The sequence below is a fragment of the Sinohyriopsis cumingii genome, chromosome 15, assembly GCF_028554795.1.
Source record: "Sinohyriopsis cumingii isolate HCF-2022 chromosome 15, ASM2855479v2, whole genome shotgun sequence".
NCBI lineage: Eukaryota > Metazoa > Mollusca > Bivalvia > Unionida > Unionidae > Sinohyriopsis > Sinohyriopsis cumingii.
In genome coordinates, this window is record NC_142975.1 from 98,221,362 (window position 1) to 98,247,623 (window position 26,262).

The following is a 26,262-nucleotide window of genomic DNA, read 5'->3' on the forward strand; positions in this document are numbered from 1 at the left end:
AGGTACAGTATAATATCTGATGTTGATGTCCTTTTAAACAACAATCAGTCATCAGCCACTTCCCTTTTCACCATATCATTTAATTAGATTCTGGAATTCTAATTTGATATATCTATTTATTGTAAATATTCTAATTACCATCCCTCTGTAGATTTTTATTTTTAAAACAAAATTATTTCTTCCATGTATGCTGTTTTTGAAATAAATGAAGCATTGTTTCATCTTCAAATGTTTATGTTTTCTAACATTAATCAAGAGGCCCTGGGTGGTCAGGTAGTCCAAGGTGCTTGCTGTTACTGATTGCTGTAATCTCACATTTGTCTGTTTGGTTTGAGTCTTTGATCAGCCAGTGTGGAAACATGTGAAAACTTGCAAGAAATTTCATTTGGGTAGGCAATGTTTTCCAGGATTTTCCCAAGTTCTTCCTCCACCAAATATGCTGGCTGCCATGTGTAGCCTGTCTTGTTCTGAAAAATGGCATTAAATCCACAAACCAAACCAAATCTAGCATTAATAAACCTTGTGCTTTTAATTAGTGCCATAGCTAATCAGAACCCATAAAACATTTATGTCAGCTAATGAAACTAATTACCTTGTGCTTCTTTGAAAGGAGCATTTGCTAAGCAAGCATTAGTTGAATTTGACTTTAGTTTTTGCATTGGTCTGTTTTATGTACCCAATGGGCACCACACATGAAGTAGTGTGGTCTGTGTTATATACCCAATGGGCAGCACACAGGCTATAGTGTGGTTTGTTTTATGTACCCAATGGGCACCACACAGGCAATAGTGTGGTCTGTTTTATGTACCAATTGGGCACCACACATGCAATAGTGTGTGTCAATGGCCAAACAAATAATTATCATGGCACTTTGACACAGCCTAAAATGAATAATGCTTTTATCATCAAGAAAAAATTTGATTCAAATGTGTTTTATAGCTACTCAGTCATTTTTTTTTATGTATGATACTTCATTGTCATTCATGAATATTGTTAAGTTAAACTGGAATTTATATTGAATCAGACAGCTTGTCTGCTGATTGACAAAAAGCCTTTATGTGTGATTTGTGCACATGTAATAATTTGGTACAGTCAATAGATTAATAGGAGATCAATCAATAATCAATAAATAATAATATAAATCAATAAATAGATCACCTGGATTAGAGCCAGAGAAGAGGAATGGCAAGTCTGACCCTGATCTCTCAAATTCAATTAATCCCAATACGTCAGTCAGCAAGCTGCCCTCATCAGTCAGCAAGCTGCCCTCATTATCAGCAAGTGGAAAATCGGACAAGAAAGTAGATGGTGATCAAACTCTAGATGGTAAGCTCACATACTGTTGATTTGATAAATGCATCATTCATATTATTTTGAGTTTGCACAAAAGAGTTGTCTTTCTTTAGTACACCAGCAAACATGAAAGCAATATCATGCATGGTATTTAACTACAATCTGACATGATCATCATCAACATTTTAATCAACGCAAGATAAGATAATATCATCATAGAAGACTGACACAATATGAAGGAACTCAACGTCATACTGTTCCTGTGGAAACTTTTTAACTATTGCATTCTCTGTTGATACTGTGTAAAATTATCAGCATTATTTGTTGGCAAGGTTATGTTTTGTTTATTTTTTAAATACACAAAATCTGAAAACTTATTTTCAGAACCATAACAGCTGTCATTTGGCTGGGTCAACGATATTAGTCCATCCTGGGCCTCTTGTTTGCATTAGGGATACTGTTTTTTTTACGTGGACAAGGTTCTCTTGAAGTTTTGAATAAGATACATGTTTGTAGTTTGTTAACTCTGATGTTTATGTCAATTTTTTAATTTACAAATATGAGGAAATAAAATTTAAATTCCAGGTTTAAAGGAAATTTTTCTATGGATTTTTTTCCAGTTGGAATCATGAAGGAAAAGGATAATAATAATGATACAACGTCTAAAACAGAACCAGAGGAATTCTTAAGGTAACATTTATTCATTTTTCTGCACCATTTAAAAAGTTAGGATTCACCCTCTGCTAATTATGCTCTTATATGTCTGCAGGCAAGTACGTGTACATAATTGTTGTATGGGACCACATTGTCTTATATGTCTGCAGACAAGTACGTGTACATAATTGTTGTATGGGACCACATTGTCTTATATGTCTGCAGGCAAGTACGTGTACATAATTGTTGTATGGGACCACATTGTCTTATATGTCTGCAGGCAAGTACGTGTACATAATTGCTGTATGGGACCACATTGTCTTATATGTCTGCAGGCAAGTACCTGTACATAATTGCTGTATGGGACCACATTGTCTTATATGTCTGCAGGCAAGTACGTGTACATAATTGTTGTATGGGACCACATTGTCTTATATGTCTGCAGGCAAGTACGTGTACATAATTGTTGTATGGGACCACATTGTCTTATATGTCTGCAGGCAAGTACGTGTACATAATTGTTGTATGGAACCACATTGTCTTATATGTCTGCAGGTGAGTACGTGTACATAATTGTTGTATGGGACCACATTGTCTTATATGTCTGCAGGCAAGTACGTGTACATAATTGTTGTATGGGACCACATTGTCTTATATGTCTGCAGGCAAGTACGTGTACATAATTGTTGTATGGGACCACATTGTCTTATATGTCTGCAGGCAAGTACGTGTACATAATTGTTGTATGGGACCACATTGTCTTATATGTCTGCAGGCAAGTACGTGTACATAATTGTTGTATGGGACCACATTGTCTTATATGTCTGCAGGCAAGTACGTGTACATAATTGTTGTATGGGACCACATTGTCTTATATGTCTGCAGGCAAGTACGTGTACATAATTGTTGTATGGGACCACATTGTCTTATATGTCTGCAGGCAAGTACATGTACATAATTGTTGTATGGGACCACGTTGAGCTTTGTATAAATGCTGTCCCTTGACTAATTTATGGTCCCTGTTTAGGTTTAGAAGTTGCCATTGTATCATCTAATTAGATTTTGTTAGTAATCTTGAACCATTTCATGGATCAAAAGTGCATTTTTTGCAAGGTTTAATATTAACAAACATGATTACAGTTTGATTTTCACATTGTTTTTATTAACATTTGAATAAATCATATCCCAAGTTGGACATGGGAATTTTGCATTTGCATGTTCATCAAGGTTTTCCTAAGTTTACTGTATTTTCAACATGGACAAATGTTGTATATTTTTTCTTTTTTTCTTTCTTCTCTTCTCTCTTTTTTTTTATAGAAAAAAACAATGAAACTAGTTGGTGGAAGATGCAGTCTGTGTGCAGAATTTACAACATTTGATATTGCTTTGGAACTCTTTTATGTTTTCCACAAATGACAAGAATGTAAAAGCATTATTTTCATTGTTTCACCTCCAACCACTTAGGTGATGAGGGACATAAAAAGTCCCCATTAGTTCATCCATATATGCGAAAGCTTGTGAACACCTGCCATCCATACACTTTAGTTAATTTCAGACATTATATTTTTGCTGATAAAGCTTCATCTCACAAAAGACTTATTTGTGTTTGATGATGCACAGATATATAAGAGTTATTGCCCTTGATATACTTAGCATACCATATCTAAGTGGCTTGTTAACACTCTAGCTTTCACACTTTTTGTATGATTCCAGCCATATTTGTTGTGATACTTCAGGTTAATGATGCTTGATGTTGACAAGAACTTGACCATATTGTACCAAGTTCAGGCCCATGATAGAGATAGAGATGACATCACACTAGCCTATGCTAATGTTCACATTGTGTCTTTTATCTGAGCCAAGCGGTTTATCTTCCTCAAGACTTGAGTTGATTTTGATGATCAGAATTAGATGACATTTTACACAGCTTTGTCCTCTGGTGGACTTAAAATTTGACATGGGAACACTTAAGTACTCACATCATTTAGTTGATTTCAACCAGATTCACTTGAGAACTTCATCTGAACAAGGTCTCAGGTGAATTTGTTGATAACATGGTTTGGACCATTTTTATACACCTGCCAAATGCATTTTATGTTACAATGCTGTCCATCTCTGCAATATGGCTGCCACAATTGCCATCCTGAAAATCTTGTTCTTTCTTATTTCTGCTAGATGGTTGGTGACATCAACATAGTACTCTCACTAAAAGTCTTCATATGATCTGTACTTGGTCTTCAACAGACACAGTGCCAATCTGATATCCAGTACGGTCACCATGGCAGTCAGCTTGTAGCACTTGTTATATTTACTCCACCAAAGTATTTTTGTGCAAGCATAGTGTTTTCACCACACAAGACTTCTAATGATGTCTTGTTGCTCATAAATTGTAAAGGAGCTGATCTGACACCATAGTATTGCCACTCTGACGGCCATCTTAAAAGTCTTGATATTGCTACAACTTCTCTTAATTGGATAATAATTTTTACATGGATTTTTCATCAAAAGATGGTGTCAGGTTGGTCCTCAATGAAACTTATGTGATCTTACCTTGAATATGTCCACCCTATTGGCCATCTTGAGATAGTTTCAAGATTCAGCAGTGAAATAGAAGAAATGATGTGTTAATTTGACAAACTGGTAATTCTTTCAATCAGTAGTATTAATTCCTTTGAGTGACTGTTGTTTAACATTTGATAAATGACTTGCACTATTTCTTATCACATATTTTATCATCAAATTCCTTTCAGCACTGGATCCATTATAGGGATTATGTTTGCAGTTATTGTAGTCATTGGTGGACTACTATTTGCATATATTCTTTGGAATGACCGATATAAGCGACTGTGGGGAAAATGCAAGAGAGCTAACCAAGATTCAGGTGATTATAACCTTATTTTCTAATTTCTTTTTATTATTGTCCACACAACAAAGTTGGTGGAGGTTATAGAAATGGGTTCCATCCATTTCTTCTTCCATCCATCAATTCATCATACTTTTATTTCATCATAATACATTAGGAAAACAGTCACTGCATTGCAAATCTGGTCTCACAAGCTAACAATCATGTTAACCCCATCTTTTGCCTTGTTCGTGCAACAGAAGAGCTAAAAAGTCTGCTTGTTGAGATAGAAGTTGAAGAATATTGGTAAGTCCTAGGCACAGAGGGATTGTTGCCATTAACTGATATTAGTAAGTTGCGATTTCTGCTCCAGTTGGGTCAGCACTGTCACAAGAGACCTCCCAAATACTGTCCATTTTACTTCCTGTACCAGTTTTACCCACCTTTCTGATTTTTCTCATCACAGAGAATTACACTTATACTGTTTTAGTTATTGAATCATGTATTGTTTGCTTAAGTTGTTTACACTGTCATATGATAAGCAAATGGGCAGCATCTGAATTGGGGGTCCAGAGTGACTGAGTCATCTAAAGCGCTCTCTGTTACGGATCACTGCCATCTCACCTCTGTCTGCGTAGGTTCGAGTCTCGGATTCGGCCAATGTGGGTATGTGAGAAAGCTTGCCAGTAGCTTCTCGAGGGTCGGTGGTTCTTTCCGGGGATTTCCCATGTTCTTCCTCCACTATTAATACTGGTCGCCATGTATAGCCTATCGTGTGCTGAAAAATGGCGTTAAACCCTACAACAACAACAACAACAGCATCTGAATTACCTGTCTGTGATTGATAGTACTCACAATTGATCTGAATTACCTGCCTGTGATAGATAGTACTCACAATTGATCTGAATTACTTGTTTGTGATAGATGGTGCTCACATTTCATCTGAATTACCTGCCTATGATAGATAGTACTCAACAATTGATCTGAATTACCTGTCTGTGATTGATAGTACTCACAATTGATCTGAATTACCTGCCTATGATAGATAGTACTCACAATTGATCTGAATTACCTGTCTGTGATTGATAGTACCCACAATTGATCTGAATTACCTGTCTGTGATTGATAGTACTCACAATTGATCTGAATTACCTGTCTGTGATTGATATTACTCACAATTGATCTGAATTACCTGCCTGTAATAGATAGTACTCACAATTGATCTGAATTACCTGTCTGTGATTGATATTACTCACAATTGATCTGAATTACCTGCCTGTAATAGATAGTACTCACAATTGATCTGAATTACCTGTCTGTGATAGATAGTACTCACAATTCATCTGAATTGCCTGTCTGTGATAGACAGTAATTGCAATTCATCTGAATTGCCTGTCTGTGATTGATAGTAATTACAATTCATCTGAATTACCTGTCTGTGATTGATAATTACAATTCATATGAATTGCCTGTCTGTGATAGACAGTAATTGCAATTCATCTGAATTGCCTGTCTGTGATTGATAGTACTCACAATTGATCTGAATTACCTGTCTGTGATTGATATTACTCACAATTGATCTGAATTACCTGCCTGTAATAGATAGTACTCACAATTGATCTGAATTACCTGTCTGTGATTGATATTACTCACAATTCATCTGAATTGCCTGTCTGTGATAGACAGTAATTGCAATTCATCTGAATTGCCTGTCTGTGATTGATAGTAATTACAATTCATCTGAATTACCTGTCTGTGATTGATAATTACAATTCATATGAATTGCCTGTCTGTGATAGATAGTAATTACAATTCATCTGAATAGCCTGTCTGTGATTGATAGTAATTACAATTCATCTGAAATACCTGTCTGTGATTACTAGTAATTACAATTCATCTGAATTACCTGTCTGTGATTGATATTGCTTAGATTTCATCTGAATTACCTATCTTTAAGTGAGAGTAATTACAATTCATCTGAATGACCTGTCTGTGATTGATAATTACAATTCATATGAATTATCTGAAAGGGGCACACACCATTTAGGGTTTCTATTTGTGGCAGGTGCATTTGTCTTTGAATAACTTTTTTTCCAGCACTTGTAGCTTGGTAGTCTTTAATGCAATTAAATTCACATTTGGAATATGATATCACCTACTCCCCTTATTTAAGTACCACTCCTGCCCCACTGAGGTGGGTCAAGAATAATAATGGAACACTTTTCACCACTTCCGTTTCCATAATCCATTGCCAGTTCACTTCAAATTTAGAATATAATACCATAACATTAATTCATTATCTTAATACCACTTCAGTCCCTGGGTTAAACCTCTAGGTGGGGGCATGGAGTTGTGAATTATATCAATTTTTTGACACATTTTGGGTAAAGTTGTTGTGATTTTTTTCTCCATTAGTTGGAATTTGATAACTGACCTGATTCATATTTGGAATATCACATTCTCCATGTGGCTTGATGGGTTGTTATGCCATCTTTGTGGTAGGTGTGGGGTGGGGTGCTTCCAATATTTATTTAAATTATTATAGAAGTCCCACCTTGGCTCGATTTTGGTTGGAATTTAAATTAGTGAAAGATAGGTGTAAAGCTCCAAGCCCCAAGTCATCAGCAATGCCGACGGTTAAATGATTGAATATACAAAAAGTGAAATTCAACTAATAACAATTTAATGACAATACAATAATCAAATGATTAAAATTTCCCAAGTACTCTCCTTCCGCTCAACTCTGTGATAGCCTCTTGCATCATTTGATTTGTAGTGTGAGATATATTTGTAGTGTGATATATATTTGTAGTGTGAGATATATTTCCACCTGTCAATGTATTCTACTCGTCTGTATATTCTTCTCTCCTATCCCTCCAGTTTCTTCTCCTCTTCCTCCCAACTTTCTCCAAATTCCTTCTCTCCACCAACTCCTCAATACTTCTTCTCCTTCTCCACTTTCTCCTCCTCCTCCTTGACTCTATACTGACTAGACTTGGCAACTCTGACTGCTCTTTTAGTCTTACTTCCATCTCCCCTCTTAGAGACTCGAGACTCACTGAACCGGAAGTTCTCTCTCCCAAAAAGCTTCATGTCAAAACACAAGGATGGTACAGTATTTTCCTTAGCCCACTCATCTCACACTACACCCAGCCTATTATCAGATAATGGCTATTAAATTTCTTCGGTCATGCATTCATTTACATTGAAATACTCATGCATCCTTGTATGGTAAAATGTTATAATAAAAGCCCAGTATCAATTACTTCTCATACATACATCGATAAATTGCATCACATAAGTACATATTCCTAATCCCATTATACTAACAATATCACAACGATCAGATGCATTTATTTACATTACAACTCATACAAAGTACACAAATATTCAAATACCCATGCTCTGATATATCCATACATCCATATTAACTAATCTTACACACTTAGCCATTTTCCAAATTCACAGTTCAAGCATGTGTAATATCTAACATATCACATGAATAAATGCACAAGTTTACTACAAAGTAATCTATCAGCAAACTAAGAAATTAATTCTGACCAGAAGTAGCAACCCCAGTCATTTTTCTGATATTGAAATAACTGGAAACACTTGACTTCTTCATATAGATCTGTTTAACAGCCTTCCAAAACAGTTTAATTTTTATAATATCTCTGTTAGTAAAAATGTTGTGCAACTTTTAAGTTCCAAAATATTTATACATTTCTAGAATTTATGTCTTATTTAAATGCATTCAGATTAGGTGGTAGCCATTGAACTGAAGTAAAATGTTCTTTCCATAAAAAATGTTATAACTTTCTTTTTTGTTGAGATATTATTATAAAATTTGATATACTGATTGCATTTTTTCCATCTAAATTCAAAGCTCCCATTAAATCTCTTGTCTGACTTAAATATTTTCATTTATAAATGAAAAGCATATAAACATTTCACAGCTTTTATGACACTTATCTTAATACAAATAAATTACATTAGCAGTAGTTCATATGTATGTAAAACAACTTCGAAAACAAAACAAATGCAATGTTTATTCATAATTGTCATTGAAACAATGTTGCAGGACCTAATTTCATGAATAGGATTCAAGTTGGTTACATCTTCAAAATCCTGTGATGTTATATTTAGCTCCTTGCAGAATGGACCAGGGAATGGTGCCATCTTTCACTTAGAACTAATGTTTCAATATCATATACCTGCAAAATAATTTATCACTTTCAGACTTGTGCTTTTTGTTTTATATTCTGAAAACATTATTGATCCTTTCAAATGTTATCAATGCATGGGGAATTTAAGAACCCACTTTAAGTGTGCATGTAGTTACTTTGCTATGCTCATCAAAGCAAAAAAAAGAATTGTGATACCGAAACATTGCATTTTTCTGATAGTGATGCAATTTTTTATCATTATTTCATCAGACAATGTCACATTACACAATTTAAACAAGTGCAATAATACAATGAACATAAGGTTGAACATATTTTAAAACCATTGACCGTTTGTTAGTTCAGAAATTTACAGCATCGACAACTTTAGCCTATTTATAGTGGACAAAAATCTATGCTTTGTGTCTTCATTTTGCGATTGCATACTATCTAAACCATACAACGAGCGTTAATATGATAAAAACTATTTAAAAAATCATTTTAGCATGTTCTTCTGGCACACCAATTTGTACAAAATTAATAATAAGTTTAGTTTTGGAAGATCAGTTGTGGAAAGTTAACATCATTATCAGCTGTTAGAAAATTCAAATATGGCAGAGAATGTCGACACGGGGAGATTAAAATGTTTTACAAATTCAGTGTTCATCGCAGTTGGTTGCAGTTGGTTTATAAACATGTCTGATATATAAATTTGGTAGCAAAATAAAGCTTGCCAATTTTGATGATATACGATGCATTTATTTAAATTGCCAAACTTTTGACCAAAGCTGCATAAAGTTTGAGGCATTATGTATTTGTGTAGGAATATCACAGGAACGTGGTACAACCACTGATCGAAATGTTTTCATCTCCTCTCATTGGATTGAAAATTTTATGAATATTCATTAACTTTTAATAACCCTCATTTTGTAACAAAGAAGAGAGGTGTCACATGACCATGGCATGATCTGTGCTTATTTTCAATGATGCGTGAAATCTGTTACTTTCAGTGATTATAATGTAATAATAGAGTCAAATATATTTAAAAAAACGTGCCCATTATAGATAATTTTATTAGCTTTTACAACATATAGTACAGTGTGTTGCCATCAGATGACATGTATTAATGCTGCAATGAAAATTCTACACTTGGTCAACAGTTTCATCAGATTTCCAGGTAAACTGTCATCTTGTCCATGTTAGACTGGGGTTGCTACCACAAGCTAACAATCTACATAATTCACTACATAATACTCAAACTCATTTCTCAAATACGCATGTAAATTCAACACTACAAAGGTAATTCTGCATACTGAACGATCCTATTAATTATGCATACATATTACACATAATTACAATTACAATACTGTAATATTCTACACAAATTGAGCAAATAACTTACTGACCTTTTTGAAGCTTCATCTTTCCTTAGAATCTTTTTCTAAGTTTTCTCGCCAACTTACAAATGACTTTCTCGGAGAAATCATATTTGCTCAGCAATCTTCCTAGGAGAACTAAATTTTCACTTGCTAGTTAGAAGTTATAATTCAGATTGAAATTGTTATCACAACCTGTTTCAATTCCAATTGGATATCACTTTGATTCGATCCTATTAAATTTAGTGGACAATGTCCTTCTTGCTGTCTGTCCAGGTGGGGACTGATTTAGAACATGCCCCATTCCATCGTGGTTCCTCTGATCTAGGACAAAGCTGTAATGCCTAGGCGGGAAGTCACTTGATCTAACGCCTGTGCCTATTCAAGATGCCGGATCTTCTCTCTTGTCATGGTAACCTTGCATAAGAGATTAACGCTGACCTGCGGCAATGTTTAGACAGCAACCATGGCTTGTACTAATACCTTAGTTGATACACGACTTACAAACTGGCACTGAGCAAACATGACACCCCTCTTCTGCTGTACCTCTTCTGTCCTTGATCCTGCTCAATACAATTAATGGAAAGACATTTTGGTCAAGTTTTGTTTCTTTATTTATATTTCCTTAACAAATTAACTTCATGTCTGGAATATACTAATCTTATGGCCTTTACAGCTTCTACTCATCAGTCCTTGGTTAATGTAAGTACAACAAGCTTGGTGTATCACATTCATTATATTATGCAATTTTTGTTTTCCATTCTTTCTTTGGATTTAGTGTGAGTTCTCAGCCTGAGTATGATGTTTACATCTTTTTGTAAGGATGAAAATGTTCCTGTTATTATTCACATGTCAAGGCTTGCTTACCCAAACATGTCCCAAGATCTCCACAATGATTAATTATTGGTAACGAAGGAATGGAGTAATTTGCTGGGAGATACAGAGACTGTAGGTTGATAGCTTGATGTTTGGCTGACAATATGGTAAGCCATATGTATATGATGGTGGGTTTTTAAATAATGTTTTTATAAAGTAGTGCTAAATTATGTCAACAATTATAAGCTGTGAAATTGAAATTAATGATGAGGAATTACTTACTTAGGTTGGTTACACCATATGCTTTACAACTATTGTACTGTCTCACTGTCTGTCTCACACAGCATAGGCCTTAAATCTATTGTACTGTCTCACTATGTGTCTCACACACCTTTAGCTTTACAACTATTGTACCGTCTCACTGTCTGTCTCACACACCTTAGGCTTTACAACTATTTTACTGCCTCATTGTCTGTCTCACACACTTTTGGGTTTAAATATATTGTACTATCTCACCATCTGTCTCTCACACCATATGCCTTACAACTGTTGTACTCTCACTGTGTGTCTGTCTCACCATATGCTTTACAACTATTGCATTCTCTCTCTCTCTGTCTGCCTTATCATTTGCTTTACAACTTTTGTACTCTCTCTTTCTGTCTCACCATTTGCTTTACAACTATTGTACTTTCCCTCTGTGACACCATATGCTTTACAACTATTGCACTCTCTCACACTGTTTCTCTCATACCATATGCTTTACAAATATTATTCTCTCTCTGTCTCTCTCTTCCTCTCTTTCTCTCATTTTCGTTGACTCTTATGAAATGCACAAATTAAGTTGTTGGTTTTTTTGTGTCAGTGCAAGCTTTTTAAACACCATATGTACAATCCACTAAAGAAGATGGCATAATGGGTAGTATGAATCCTATTAAAACCAGATTTCTTAACCAGCCACATTTAAGTTAAGCTATTTGGCAAATGTTAGATATCTTTTTTTGATGCTGCTTATGCATCTGACTGTTTGAAAAATGCCAGCCAGGTGAGTGATATTGGGGCCACTTGGGTCTCTTATTGAAATAGTAATATAAATTTGGTATCAATTGTTGTTTCCTTTTCAGTTCAACCAAAGCCTGTTCAGACAGTTAAACGTAAGTTCATTTCATTTTGATAACATAATGATCTTTTTACAATCCTCTATGAAGGTTCCAGAATACAAAACGCGTCACCTTCTTTAGAATTCTAACCATAATGCACAATCAGATGGTAGTTTCAGATGAAAAGATCATATGGGCCATGATATCAAATCCAGTAGACCTTTAAGTTTTTCTTTATCTAAGAATTTTCAATTTTTTTTAATATGCATTATTCCAAACTTTTCTCAAAAGGGATCACTTTAATTGATTTCTCATATTATGTATCTGTTGCCTTAATTGCATAAGCAATACCAGGTCATTTCTGTATCAATCTAATGATAATTGCTAAAGCAATACCAGGTCATTTCTGTATCAATCTAATGGTAATTGCTAAAGCAATACCAGGTCATTTCTGTATCAATCTAATGATAATTGCTAAAGCAATACCAGGTCATTACTGTATCAATCTAATGATAATTGCTAAAGCAATCCCAGGTCATTACTGTATCAATCTAATGATAATGGCTAAAGCAATACCAGGTCATTTCTGTATCAATCTAATGATAATTGCTAAAGCAATACCAGGTCATTTCTGTATCAATCTAATTATAATTGCTACAACAACAACCAAGTCTTATATTGATTTACACTCAATTAGATACTTGACCGTTTGTTGACTCCCCCATTTTAGGACTGCACAAAGCCAATTTCTCTTTGATCCTGCTATAAATAATGGTTTAGATTTCAAGTTAGATCTGTCTTGTTGTCAGTGAGTCAGAGTTCCACTTTGGAAAAACCAGCCACACTGGAGGATAGATGCATAGATAGGAAACTTAAAGACAAAACTAATATAACACAAAATTATATTTATTGAATTGAATGTCACAAATAATTTGACAAAGCTTGACATTTTAAAGCCATTTTATGATGAATCCATGGATTATATTATAGGCCGCATACTAGTATAAAAGCAGTAGCCCAACCTTACCCAATTCACAGTATCTGTTATATGTTAGTTCCATATGATTTACACATAAAGAATGAAAGTAAAGACACATTTTTTTTATTCACAGTATCAGTTTTAAAACCCAAAAATTCATCATCACTGGAGTAACCAAATATCATCTGGCTCTTTTTCCTTCTCTTTACTATCATGTGATGTGGAGACTGAGCATGGCCTCAGTAAGTGACACTTTGTTCATACAGTCTATGAAATTCATTCAAGAGTCCAACCAAGCATGTGTCATTTGTTATGAAAGATCACAGGAAGCTCAGATAACCACCCTGTATTACTTGGCATTGAAGATGTATGCAGTTTGCACTTTGATCAAATAGACATCACATGGGAAAACAAAATGAAGGTGCTGTCTTGACAGTATAAGGGATTTATGTCAAATATGCACAAGGGGTTTTAAGACTGTTATTGGTACTGAACAAGTTTCATATTCATGGCTCAATCAAAAGTACATTGTACTGTCAGCTTGAAAATGAAGCGAATGCTGCCTTTACAAGCCAGTGTTTTACCAGCCATATCCATTGACAGATAACTTTGGGAAATATTACTTTGGAATTTGATCTGGCATATGGAAATGGAAAAACAACTAACAACAAAACTTGTACAGCATCGAACACAGTATCTATACAGCAAAACACAAAGTATAATACAAATAAACTTTGTTCAGACCTGCATGCAAATGGAAGCGGTATACTTACAGTAAACACTTATGGTAAAACCATATTAACAGACACTTAACTTTGTGATGAGTAATATTTAATTTGCTAGTAAAATTTTGATATTATTAAAATCCAAATAACTGTAGATATAAGTATATTTTAATGACATAAAATGGATTTTAAAAAATGCATATCATTAATGCATTTCTGGATGGAAATGCCAGTAGTTAGTATCATGAAAATGTTGATATGTTTTAATTCACAGTATTTGCATGTACATGTACTGCATGGATCTTAGAATTTCCCATATTACCTTAGATTTATCTTTTTTCAATGTCATGCATTATAAGATGATCCCTACTCTGAATGAGTGAAATTTTCAATAACAACATAAACTTATAAGAATAAAAGGTGGTGCTCACACACCACAAAGACTCAGGTCTACAGGTGCATGATGGGATGGCAGATCCAGGTCTCTGAGGTTTGCACTTAAATCCACCTATAAGATAGTTAAATTATTTTTTTACCTATATTTCAGCAGCTTTTTATCGGAATTCATCAGAAGACGAAGATGAAGCCCAATCTTTACAAAGGCAAGGTAAGAATAATTCCTCTTATGTAAATAATGAATTTGTCCAAAGTAAATGTAATGAATTCTCCCAAAGGAAGAATAATGAATTCTCCCAATATAAGAATAATGAATTCTCCCAAAGTAAGGACAGTCAGGAAGTTAGCTACACATTTATTTCATTGCAGACATGTTGACTTGTTTCCCTTGCTTTGTAAACAATCACACTATATATACTGACTTGTTTATATTATATAATTTACAGTATTGTATGTCCTTATTATAAAATTCATATATTACTTAGTATTGTCCTGTCTACACCATCATTCGGCAGGTATACTGTCAATAAATAATAAACTTCATATCATTCTGATGTAATACAACATTTTACATTATGACATTATACAACAGTTTAAAATATGTCATTAACACTTTTCATTATCATGTCTTATATTTTACATTATGATGGAATACAGCATTTTACATTATGATATCTTACAACACCTTATATTATGATGTTTTTATAACATTTTAAATTTTATGTCATAGAAAAACACTTTACATGATGTCATGTAACAATTTGCAAGTTACATTATGGCGTCATACAACTCACTAAAAAGTTTCAATTGAGTCATTAATGAAATTTTTTAATGAGACTAAATGAAGTTGAAAAAGAGCATGTTTATTTGAATATTTTGTCCCTGCATCATTTGTGTGCTATTTGCATAACTCGCATACAACAAAATCCAAAATCATAAACCACAATATAAGAGAAGTAACACCATCCCCTCTACTAGACATAGAGAATACTCGGAGGTAGGGGAGGATAATGAGGATGTTTAATAGCTGAATAATCATTTTATAATCGTGTTGGAAATCGCTGTAAATAAAGAGCTAATGATTACTTTGTTCACATTCAGTATAAATTACCTCTATTTTTAAGATACACAACCCCTGAAGGATCATTAGCATTATACCATCAGATTTCACTGGGTTTTATTCTTGATTCACAACCAAGATGATTCCTTTTCTCAATAACTAAGGACATTTATTTCATGAAACAACAATTTGTTAAAAATTGTTTTGTTAGTAAAATATTGATGGTATGATTTCATTTCAAGTAATAGTGAAATTTCACTGAGGAAATCTTTTTGAGTGCCAGTGCAGTAATTTTAAGTTAACTACAAACTCTGAACTTGCTTCTCCACAGTGTACTGTATCTTTGGAACAAAGTTTTTATGTCACCAAGTACCCATTTTACTTGGTTGTTTTGATATATTTGATCACATTTGTGAATGAGTAGGCAAAGTTAAGGTAGTTTAATTATATTACTCTAATGATAATATTTACAACAATATATTGATCAACTGAAATGAGTTGACCTGATACACAACCATTACAGAGGTAGGATTTACATGCCTTTCAACTTTCTATTTTCGTCCACCCCTTTATGTGATTTAAGATAAGAATTCTTTTTTTCAGACTACATTGTCCGTACATCTAAATTAAAATACAGATATAAAGCAAAAGTATTGTAAATATAAAAGATCATATATATATATATATATATATATATATATATATATATATATATATATATATATATATATATACACACATGTCTTATAAATAAGTATACAGACATATCTACAACAATGGACTGTGCCCTGCATTGTTAGGAATGAAATTAAGTAGCACATTCAAAGACTAATTTGTTCTATCTACTAATAATACAAGAATTTATATGAATGTCATAGTTATACAAAGATGTCAATATACAGTTCTTACTGATAGATATTCTTGTTGGAACTGAAAATACATTTTTTCTCATTATTTCATCAAAACTGAATACATTATAATTTACAAACATGTTGGAAGCACTGTTCCATCTTGGAAGGCCTAATAGAAAATGATGACTGTTATTATAACCAATGCGTAGTTTTCTTTCCATACATTCACTAAAGTTTGTTGACAGAGGTGCACAATACATTAAACAATATTCAATAAACAAATCTTAAATTTGCTTCGAAGCATGTTTTTCGAGTACACAAAAATCCCTAATGTCTCATATCTTATTATCTGACCAATTTGACTTTTGAATATGACCCAAATATGTATAACTGTTGACATATGCAAGAGCATGGTCATTATGATGTCAAGGGTGAGGAGATGGTAATTCGAAAGAAGTTGACTGAAAGACCATGCATACTAATTTCTTTATATTATAGATGTTATCATTCTCTAATGTGTATTGTTCAAATATCTTTAATAATTTCCTTAAAACTGCAATAGAAGGAATCCTCAATGACATATCATCAGCACAACTAAAAGTGTTAAGAAATGACATATTTGGTGGCAGACGTAACCCCACATGATACTGACCCACTTTATGATTTAACTCATCTATGTTTCTACTAAATAACAAAGGGGAAAGACCACCTCCCTGCCTCACCGCATCAGTTACATGGAAAGAGCTGGATATTACACTTCCCCAGCACACATAGTACATCTGTTTGCCATACCAGTTAACTAAACCATCAATGGTATTTGAATATTAAGCAACTTTTTAAAGAGTATCCAATGATTGACCCTTTCAAATGCCTTACTAGTATCAAAAAAGCAAGAAAACACTTGGCTGCCATGTTCTACATAATAGCTGAGAGTTTCCCAAAAGACATAGAAGCATACATCTGTTGAATGTTGCATTTTGAAACCAAGCTCATTATCAGAGATTGTGACTTCACATCTTTGTAGTATGATGCATTCAAAGAGTTATAAGTATATAGTTATTTTTATTATTCACCAGGTTGCCAGTTTTGTTTTTTAGTAGCAATATAATTCTAACGTTTGTAAATCATTTGGAACAAAGTTATGTACAAGCATACAATTAAATATAATCATCTAAAGGAAATTAAGTTGAGTATCTGAAAATTTGAAATGTTCAACATATAAAAGATCTGATCCTGGGCATTTATGTCCTTATTGTCTTGCTATTGCACATTAGATCTCAGTGTGATTACCTCAATCTGAGCAGAAGGCGTATTCAATGCTGAAAGAACAAACTTCTTATTCAGTTAGTTTTTAACATGATTGATTTTGTACAAAAAGATGTAATTACCATAATACAATAATACAAAGCAGGTTTGATTTTAATTCAGTGCAACACTACAACAGATACTTCCAAAAGTTAGCTATCAAAGCACAGCGGTCAGTTAGTTAAGTTCTCATAGAAACAGTTGTGTACATAGCTGTTATAATAGATTACATTTTTCACATGCAAGAGAGTACATTGCATTTAAATGAACTAAAAGAATTAAGATATGAATTTCACTTGGCAAAACTTATTTTTTTGGTATTTATATATTCAAGAGCTGTCTGTAGAAGACATCAATGACATTTTCATTGATTAAAATGTCATTGGTCATTGATATTTACGGTATGCTTAGAATGTTATTTCAAAAGAAAATTTAGCAAAATATTTGACTTATTATTGAAAGGTGCGAATTTCATGATGTTGATTAAAATTTCTGGGTACCTCTACCTTTTTCAATAATAAAATGAGTGATATAAAAAGTTTCAATTCTCCTCATAATTTTGTTCACGTTCACCAAATATTTTCCAGTTTAAGGGGTAATTTTTATAAAAAAAACAGGATCCACCCTTGACCCGAATTACAGGTGGGTTCATGCCTGACCCTGTGTTACAGGTCGTTTCTTGAGTTGTCAGAAATGAGTTATCACGGTAGGAAAGGAAAGTTTGAAACAACATGATTCTGTCCCACTTTGGTGGAAATTTCATCTTTTTCATAACATCTGAGCTAGTTTGAACCAAACTTTGCAGGAATGTGTATTAGGACATGTTCTAGCCAATTTTTCTTGAGTGGTTTTCATAATGGAGGCATGGCTGCCTTTTTAATTGAGTGGGAAATTTAACTTTTGCTTCATTACTACAGTGTCTGAGCAAATGTCAGTGAAATATTTGTATAAATGCTTATTAGGATTTGCTCAATCAAAATTATATTTGGGTTATCTCCCTAGCAATGGCATTGCTTCCATAGCAACAAAATGGTAACCTAATTTTAACAACATCTTCAGAATGACTAGCCAATGTTTGTAGGACTGTCTCTTAGGATGTGTCCTATTAAATATTATGTTTGGAGTGGCTTCTGTTACACAGATATGATCCATTAGCAATGATGTTAAAAAAATACAAGCATGCAATAAATGCTTTGAATGGTGTTGACAACACATTGAATACTATGGGATTGAACTTATGTCAGAATTGTAATCCACATCCCATCACAATTGCCCATTATACCACGGCTTTTAAGCTGTATTGTAATGTTTATTATAAATATTTGTATGAACTTGTGACTCTATGAAAGCTAGAAAGCATTACGAAATTGGTGCTTTGGCAAGGTCACTGCTAAACACAATCACAGGCCACATATCTAAGATATTTTTCTACAATGCCATCTCCATAGATGAAACATGAAAACTTAAATATGGGCTGCATTGCTTTTGATTGTATTTGACAGAGTGGCAAAAAGTCATTTAATAGACAGCAAATAGTCCATGCAAAGAGATCATGAAAATTTCACTGTAAATCGATCATATGGTGCATGTTGTCTGAGAAAAAAATGACAGAACCATTGAAATTATAAATGTGTTACCAAAAGTGTTATTATTTTGTGTTGAGATATTTTATACTGCATTCTCATTTGCTGTACTGTTACAACTATCGCTTGAATGAATGCACCAAACTTTTAAGTACGGATGCCATGGCCTCATTTTAGGAAGAATTAGCAAACTATGTCAAACTTGCAGACATCAAAGCAGCACAGCAAACAGCTGAAAATTAGCATTAACAGTGGAATTATCAAACACAATGACAAGCAATTCTAACAATGAGGCTTGAATTTCTCAAAACTAAGTCAGTTGATGGTACTAAATATTTTTACAGACCTGCCTTGAGGAACATGCAAAAATGTGCCACAAATTACCACTGGTTCCATGCTCTACTTTTGGAATTTGAAGTATTGATCTGTAGACAACAGGCAAAGATAAACAACTCAAGTTAAAAAATGATTTAGTTCTTTCTCCTCCAATTATTTAACATTTACGAATGAACAGATGAAATGAGTGATAAATGGATAGAGAGATGGAGAACAATAAATTGACAGATATAAAAGGCTTGTCATTACTGTCAGGTGATACATGATGCATACTATATTCTAAATAGAACAATGGCAATTAGAAGCTTCAAATCCTACTCCTTCCAGAGAATCTGTTCATATTCAGATAATAATATAGCTGGAATATTTTATATTATATATACCGCTCTGATGGCCTAGTGGTTAGAGTGTCCACCTCGGATGCGGGAGGTCATGGGTTCGATCCCCGGCTGAGTCATGCCAAAGACTTACAAAAACGGTACTAACAGCTGCCTCGCTTGGCGCTCAGCATTAAGAGGTTAGTGTTAGGACTGGTCGGCCCGGTGTCAGGATAATGTGACTGGGTGGGACATCATGCTACATGTCTGCGGCATGATGCCCAAGTGCTAGACATCACTATAAACTGCCACATTGCAGACATCGTAGCGATATGACTGAAAAATTGTTAAAGCTACGTCAAAAATTCAAATCACATCACACATCACATTAAATTATATATATATGGTGAATCATTAGAAACTTATATCAACATTATTTTCACATGACTGAGGATAATAATGTCCGGTAATGACTGCAAAGTGTCAGTTTAATGTTTGTAAGATAATGTGAATGGCATGAGAGGTCTGGTTTAAGTCCAGACCTGTTATATTCACCTTTTGAGGCTCCAGCTTTTGAGGCTGTACTTATATTAAGAAATTTATAACACAGTTTATCTACAAACACAAAGAGTAACATCACTTGTTAAGTAATGAATTGCAAATCATTTCTTTAAATAACTTTTCAGTCTTTTTATTTTGTAGTGATTGATCAAGATGAACCTGCTGGACAGGAATTAGTGGCACAGCCATTTCAATTAGACAGTAAGAATGATACATTTTTGTCAGACAGTAAGAATGATACATTTTTGTTAGACTGTAAGAATGATACATTTTTGTTAGACTGTAAGAATGATACATTTTTGTTAGACTGTAAGAATGATACTTTTTTGTCAGACAGTAAGAATGATGCATTTTTGTCAGACGGTAAGAGTGATACTTTATCAGACAGTAAGAATGATACATTTTTGTTAGACTGTAAGAATGATACTTTTTGTCAGACAGTAAGAATGATACATTTTTGTTAGACTGTAAGAATGATACTTTTTGTCAGACAGTAAGAATGATACATTTTTGTCAGACAGTAAGAATGATACATTTTTGTTAGACTGTAAGAATGATACATTTTCACTTGATTTTTATGCTAGATCATCTGGATGGTATGCACAATGAAACCCTAATACATATTGGAATGCATTAAATTTGCAAGAGACATAATTTAATTTAGTGGGAAAAATGATAAATTCCTGTTTTGTTTATAACATCATGTGAACACCATTACAGGTCTGCATTCGGCTCAAACATGTAATATTCATCTATTTTTGTAAGCTCGGGTGAGTTGAATTGCTTAGAGCACAGTATGTGACTGTTTTTTACCAATAAGAGAAAGAAAAAATGTCTGCCATATCATAATCTCAGTCCAATAAGAAACAACAAGTGCAAGCACTGAGTTGCATCTGTAGGAGTAAGTATAGCAGCTAAAATGCAGTTTTTATTATTAGAGTCCAGTTACAATGATTGTATTTTCATTATATTTATTATTCCTTTTTGTTTTGTAATTTGTTTCTTTTATCTAAATTACTAACTGGTAGTAGAACACTTGATACAGAGAATAGTCCTATAAAACCAGTCATTGAAAGGTCACTGAATTTCATTTCTCCTGATCTATATGTAGCGGGACCGCTCTCGTTACCCAGTGGTTAGAGAGTCTGCCTCTGATGGAAGAGGTTGCAGGTTCAAACTCTGGCCAAGTCATAGCAGTGTCATTGAAAACAGCTACCTTTCTAGATGTTCGGCATTAATGGGTTATTGATAGGGCTGGATGGCCTGGTAACAGGATAATGTGACTGGGTGGGACCTCATGCTAAATGTCTGAGGCATGATGCCTCAGTGCTAGACATCACTATAAACTGCCACATTGCAGATATCTTAGTGATATGCCTGCAAAATTGTTAAAGCTACGTTAAAAATCCATGTCACACAAACACACACACACACACACTGTATGAAGCGAGACTGGTGTAGTCAGGGATGCCTTAATTCCCCACCCCCAATGAACCATGCCTACAGCAACACTTACATCCTGTCAACTTAAATTGGAGGATTAGTGCACTTTGGAGATACCAGATGCAGAGGATGTTAAAGTCTCACTTATACAGGAAATGACAGTACAGGTGCTTGCTTTGAGGAAACGTCCTATCCCTCCTGTTGTCATGTCTTGCCAACATAGGCTTGAGGTTGACTGGAGAATGTTCTCTAATCCTCATGCAGCTCAGTTAAAATAAGTGAATGGTATACAGGTGTGAAAGATTACATTTTCATTTTTATGGGATAGCTCAATTTTTATGATAGTGGGGTTTCTTGTACATTGACTGATTAGATAAGTGGCATAAGAGATTGTTAATTTACTAAAAAAATATTTCTTTTAGCTTGACTGAAAGAGATCAAATTATGGATAATGCATCCATGATAAATGATCTTTCCTTGAAGAGTGATCCTGTTTCCCTTGTATATTACAGCTCCTCCACAAGATGGTGTACACACTAATTTATTTGAAGGTAAGACTTTTGCATAAGTTTTCAGTCTGTCTCTCACAAGTCCATGTATTGTGTTTGGTCAAATGTTTTCATTTATTATCTTGCCAGCATATCATATGTATGACATTACTTTCACGTGGCCATTAATAGCAACATCATTGACATCAAAGTGACGATTCCTTTTCAAGTTTTCTTAGCTTTTCAGGTTGTAGTATGATTCTATGTTGAAGCTGTGTTAGCTTTCTGGGCTGTAAGATTATTCTATATTGAAGATTTGTTAGCTGTCCAGGCTGTAGTGTGATTATGTGTTTAAGTTTTGTCAGCTTTTCAGGCTGTAAGGTTATTCTGTGTTAATGTAATGTCCACTGCCAAGGATGTAGTGTGAGTATGTGTTTAAGTTTTGTTAACTTTTCAGGCTGTAAGGTGATTATGTGTTAAGGTAGTGTTAGCTGCCCAGGATGTAGTGTGACTCTGTGTTTAAGTTTTGTCAGCTTTTCAGGCTGTAAGGTTATTCTGTGTTAATGTAATGTCCGCTGCCAAGGATGTAGTGTGAGTATGTGTTTAAGTTTTGTTAACTTTTCAGGCTGTAAGGTGATTCTCTGTTAAGGTAGTGTTAGCTGCCCAGGATGTAGTATGACTCTGTGTTTAAGTTTTGTCCGCTTTTCAGGCTGTAAGGTGATTATGTGTTAAGGTAGTGTTAGCTGTCCAGGCTGTAGTGTGACTGTGTTTAAGTTGTGTTAGCTTTTCAGGCTCTAAGATGATACTCTGTTGATGTTTTGTTAGCTTTCGAAGCTGAAAGATGTTGAAGTTCTTTTAGCTTTCCAGGCTGTACGATGTTTAATCTTTTTTCTTCCAGGCTGTAAAATGACTCTTTGTTGGAGCTTTGTTAGTTTTACATGGTGTAAGGTGATTGTGTGATGTTTTGTTAGTTTTCCAAGTTATAAAATGATTCTGCATGATGTCTTGTTAGCTTTCCAATTTTTAAGGCAAAAAGAACCTTATGGTCAGGCATCCATTTTCTGTTGACTGTCAACATTTGCTATTTTCAACTTCTCAAAATTCCATGTTCCGATTTCACTGAAATTTTTTGCATACTGCATTCTGGCAAGAAACCTTTTATGTTTATACATATACAGCTGGTCTTCCATCAAATGTAGACATTGTTACTAAAACTTTAAGAAATTGTAAACATTTTTTTCTTAACCATTTTCCATTTCAAGAAATTTAAACTGAATATACAGATTACTTCAGAAAGACCTAGTATTTCCTTGGAAATTTTTGAGTATTTTGAATTATGTATGTCGCACTGAGTTTCTTGCATGTAGAACAGATAGTTATTTGTCCAAATTCTATAAACCTTACAACTAATTTTGATTACATGAAACACATTATCAAATGAGTTTTTCCACATTTTTGATTGATATGTTCATTGTAGCATCAGGTAACAGAGTGGAGAATTAAGTTTATTTTCATGATGGTTGATACTTTGGTGATATTAAAAAATGAACAATGCAAATAAACTTAAGATGAAATAAGGAGTGGTAAAGGTATGCAAAGAAATAAAAATTGTATGTCCAACTTCAGATATAGGTCACAGAACTGAAGGAATACATTATTGGCATCTTACAAGAGACTGTTATTTTTGAGAGATGACTATGTTTTGACAGAATCATTGGTCATGCCTCAAGACAGACTTTACTGTAATGCCAAGAGTCAAGGTTTATTATTTATCATATTATGTAAATCATTCCAATTTTATTTTCAGATCTCCAGATGAATTCATCTGTTGATTGGTCTACACTGGGCAGCAGTTTATATGACAGCCACAACAGTATGGCTAACCAGCAGGAACTGTCTCTTGAATCAGGAAGAGATCAGACCCATGTTAAAGTAGTCATCAGAAGTGAGAATCTCATTGAAGAGGAGGTGCATCACATTGGTGCAGTGAATAGTGAGTAATAATTTTTGTTGATGGAATGTCATTGGGGATATGTGATTTTGCCTGTTTGAATGGGTTTGCCTGTACTGTTATACAAATCATCCAGCAGCATTAAGGATATAGACTTCAGACTTTAGAGATTGGTTGGGAGTGGTCTTTAGATTGCTCAACAGTTAAGAATTTTGTTCCATCCCTGTAGGGTTGTGTTGGGTTTGGGGGAGGTGACACTTGTGCATATATTTTGGTAGGTAGGGATAGGTGGAAGTGCAGACATCTTGATAAACTGCATGTTGCAGCTGTTGTGTTGATTTTATGGAATGGATGGGGATCGGTTCTCATAGGTATTGCTAAGATGCAGTATTGGTGGCAGCTGCCCTTACTTTGTGAGCCAATACATGAAGCACATTCATTTGGTCTTGGGTTATTTTCAATATGCAGAACAAATAACTCACTTTATCCAGGATGAAAGTCTCTGTGGTGATATGTCTACCTCTCTCCCTGTGATGGGGTAAGAGGAGGCATGATATCATTAATTCAACTGCTTGATCCTTCTAAAGTACCATATTTACTGTATATGTTGGGACACTGTATTTTAATGGGACACCATCAAAAAATTTTGAAAATAATTTTTTTGTGCACTGTATGTTCTGTGACACATTGTTTTTTTTGAGTCATAAGTTGTGGGACACTTTTTAAATCATTTCAAAATTACGTGTCGGAAATGTACTCAAATTGAAATTTTATTTAAAAAATATAAAAACTGCATACTTGAGATAAAACTCTTTAATCCACTGCAGCATCATCTTGTCAACACAGAACTTCTTCTGCACATGTACAATCCATTTTTTTGATGCATGTACATATTTTTAGCTTGCTCATGCCATGAAATATTTTCACCTGAAGCAGAAACTGGAAGGACTAATGACAGATTTGTACAAATCTACACCAGTCGTGCTAATTCTCACACTTTTGACCCCCTTTTTATTGTCAGTTCATCCAGGAATGAGATCAAAGTACACTAGAATTTCATCCATGTTAATGACCATATTGTTGGTGAAATCATCTTTTGTGATATAATAACCTTTGTTTTGATATTCTTAAAAAAATATGCTTCAAAGTATCCAAAGTTAGCTTCTGAGGTTAGCTTGCTTTGTAATGAAAAAATCTTTGTATTGATATTCTTTAAAGAAAACAAATGGCTTTAAAGTATATAAAGTCAACTTCAAAGGTCAGCTTGCTTTGTTATTAAGATAACATTTGTCTTTGATGCCCTGTCAGTAACTTCAAACAATGAAATTACTGCTCACTGCTAGTTGTGATTATTCACCACCCAGTCTTCTATTTGTTAGGTACAGTTAATACAAATGGGCATTGATATCTGCTGGTAAATAGTGTACACAGCAATAACTTGTTTTAATGATACTTTTTGTAACTGATGCCTGTGAAAAGATTGTCACTTGCACTCAAGTGAATGTATTTTCAGATGATCTTTTTTGGCAAAATAGCGTCATATAATCAGACATGTTTCTTCTCCGTTTTATAGTGGAATACTGCTTTTCTCCTGACTTGAATCACATATTTCTTGATATAGTCCCTATTTTTATCATCTTCAATCTGTTTTTTATAAAACGGTCTGTCTGGTCCCATTTTGCAACGACCCTTTTAAATTATTTATTTCATACATTAGTACACAACTCTCATAAAGAATATTCTGATTGGTCAAAGGTTTAAATTCATCCAGTGAATCTTCATGTAATGGAAACTGATGGCAATGGAAAGAAGAAGTATGCTTGCAAAACATGGTGACCTGAGTTGTTGAGAGAGACCATGGCATGAAAAGTTTAAAAATTGCATTAAAATGGGAATGACTGAAGCAAAAAGTTGATGGAAATTTAGTTGGTCAGTTTATAAGAAAAATAAACGCTAGAGGACTGGCATTTTATGACCTCTGCAAGAAAGATCTGAATTAGGGTAATCAAGGTTCGAAGAGTTTGGA

General features: G+C 34.1%; 1 protein-coding gene across 36 annotated transcripts in view; it reads left to right on the forward strand.

Annotated features, from left to right (window-relative positions):
- Nucleotides 1–26,262, forward strand: part of LOC149782373 (uncharacterized) — an 86,933-nt gene that overhangs the window by 27,878 nt on the left and 32,793 nt on the right. For 33 of the 36 annotated variants that reach the window (XR_016414335.1, XR_016414336.1, XR_016414337.1 and 30 more), the window contains 8 exons: nucleotides 1,154–1,326; nucleotides 1,914–1,983; nucleotides 4,698–4,828; nucleotides 12,266–12,295; nucleotides 14,493–14,552; nucleotides 20,496–20,555; nucleotides 22,310–22,348; nucleotides 24,093–24,278. Coding sequence is in view for 7 of the 36 variants with exons in the window: in XM_089933750.1 (XP_089789876.1) it covers nucleotides 1,154–1,326; nucleotides 1,914–1,983; nucleotides 4,698–4,828; nucleotides 12,266–12,295; nucleotides 14,493–14,552; nucleotides 20,496–20,555; nucleotides 22,310–22,348; nucleotides 24,093–24,278 (749 nt within the window). In the remaining 29 variants the exon portion in view is untranslated. The remainder of the gene's footprint in view (nucleotides 1–1,153; nucleotides 1,327–1,913; nucleotides 1,984–4,697; nucleotides 4,829–12,265; nucleotides 12,296–14,492; nucleotides 14,553–20,495; nucleotides 20,556–22,309; nucleotides 22,349–24,092; nucleotides 24,279–26,262) is intronic. The other 3 variants (XM_089933749.1, XM_089933751.1, XM_089933752.1) reach the window with 3 other exon arrangements.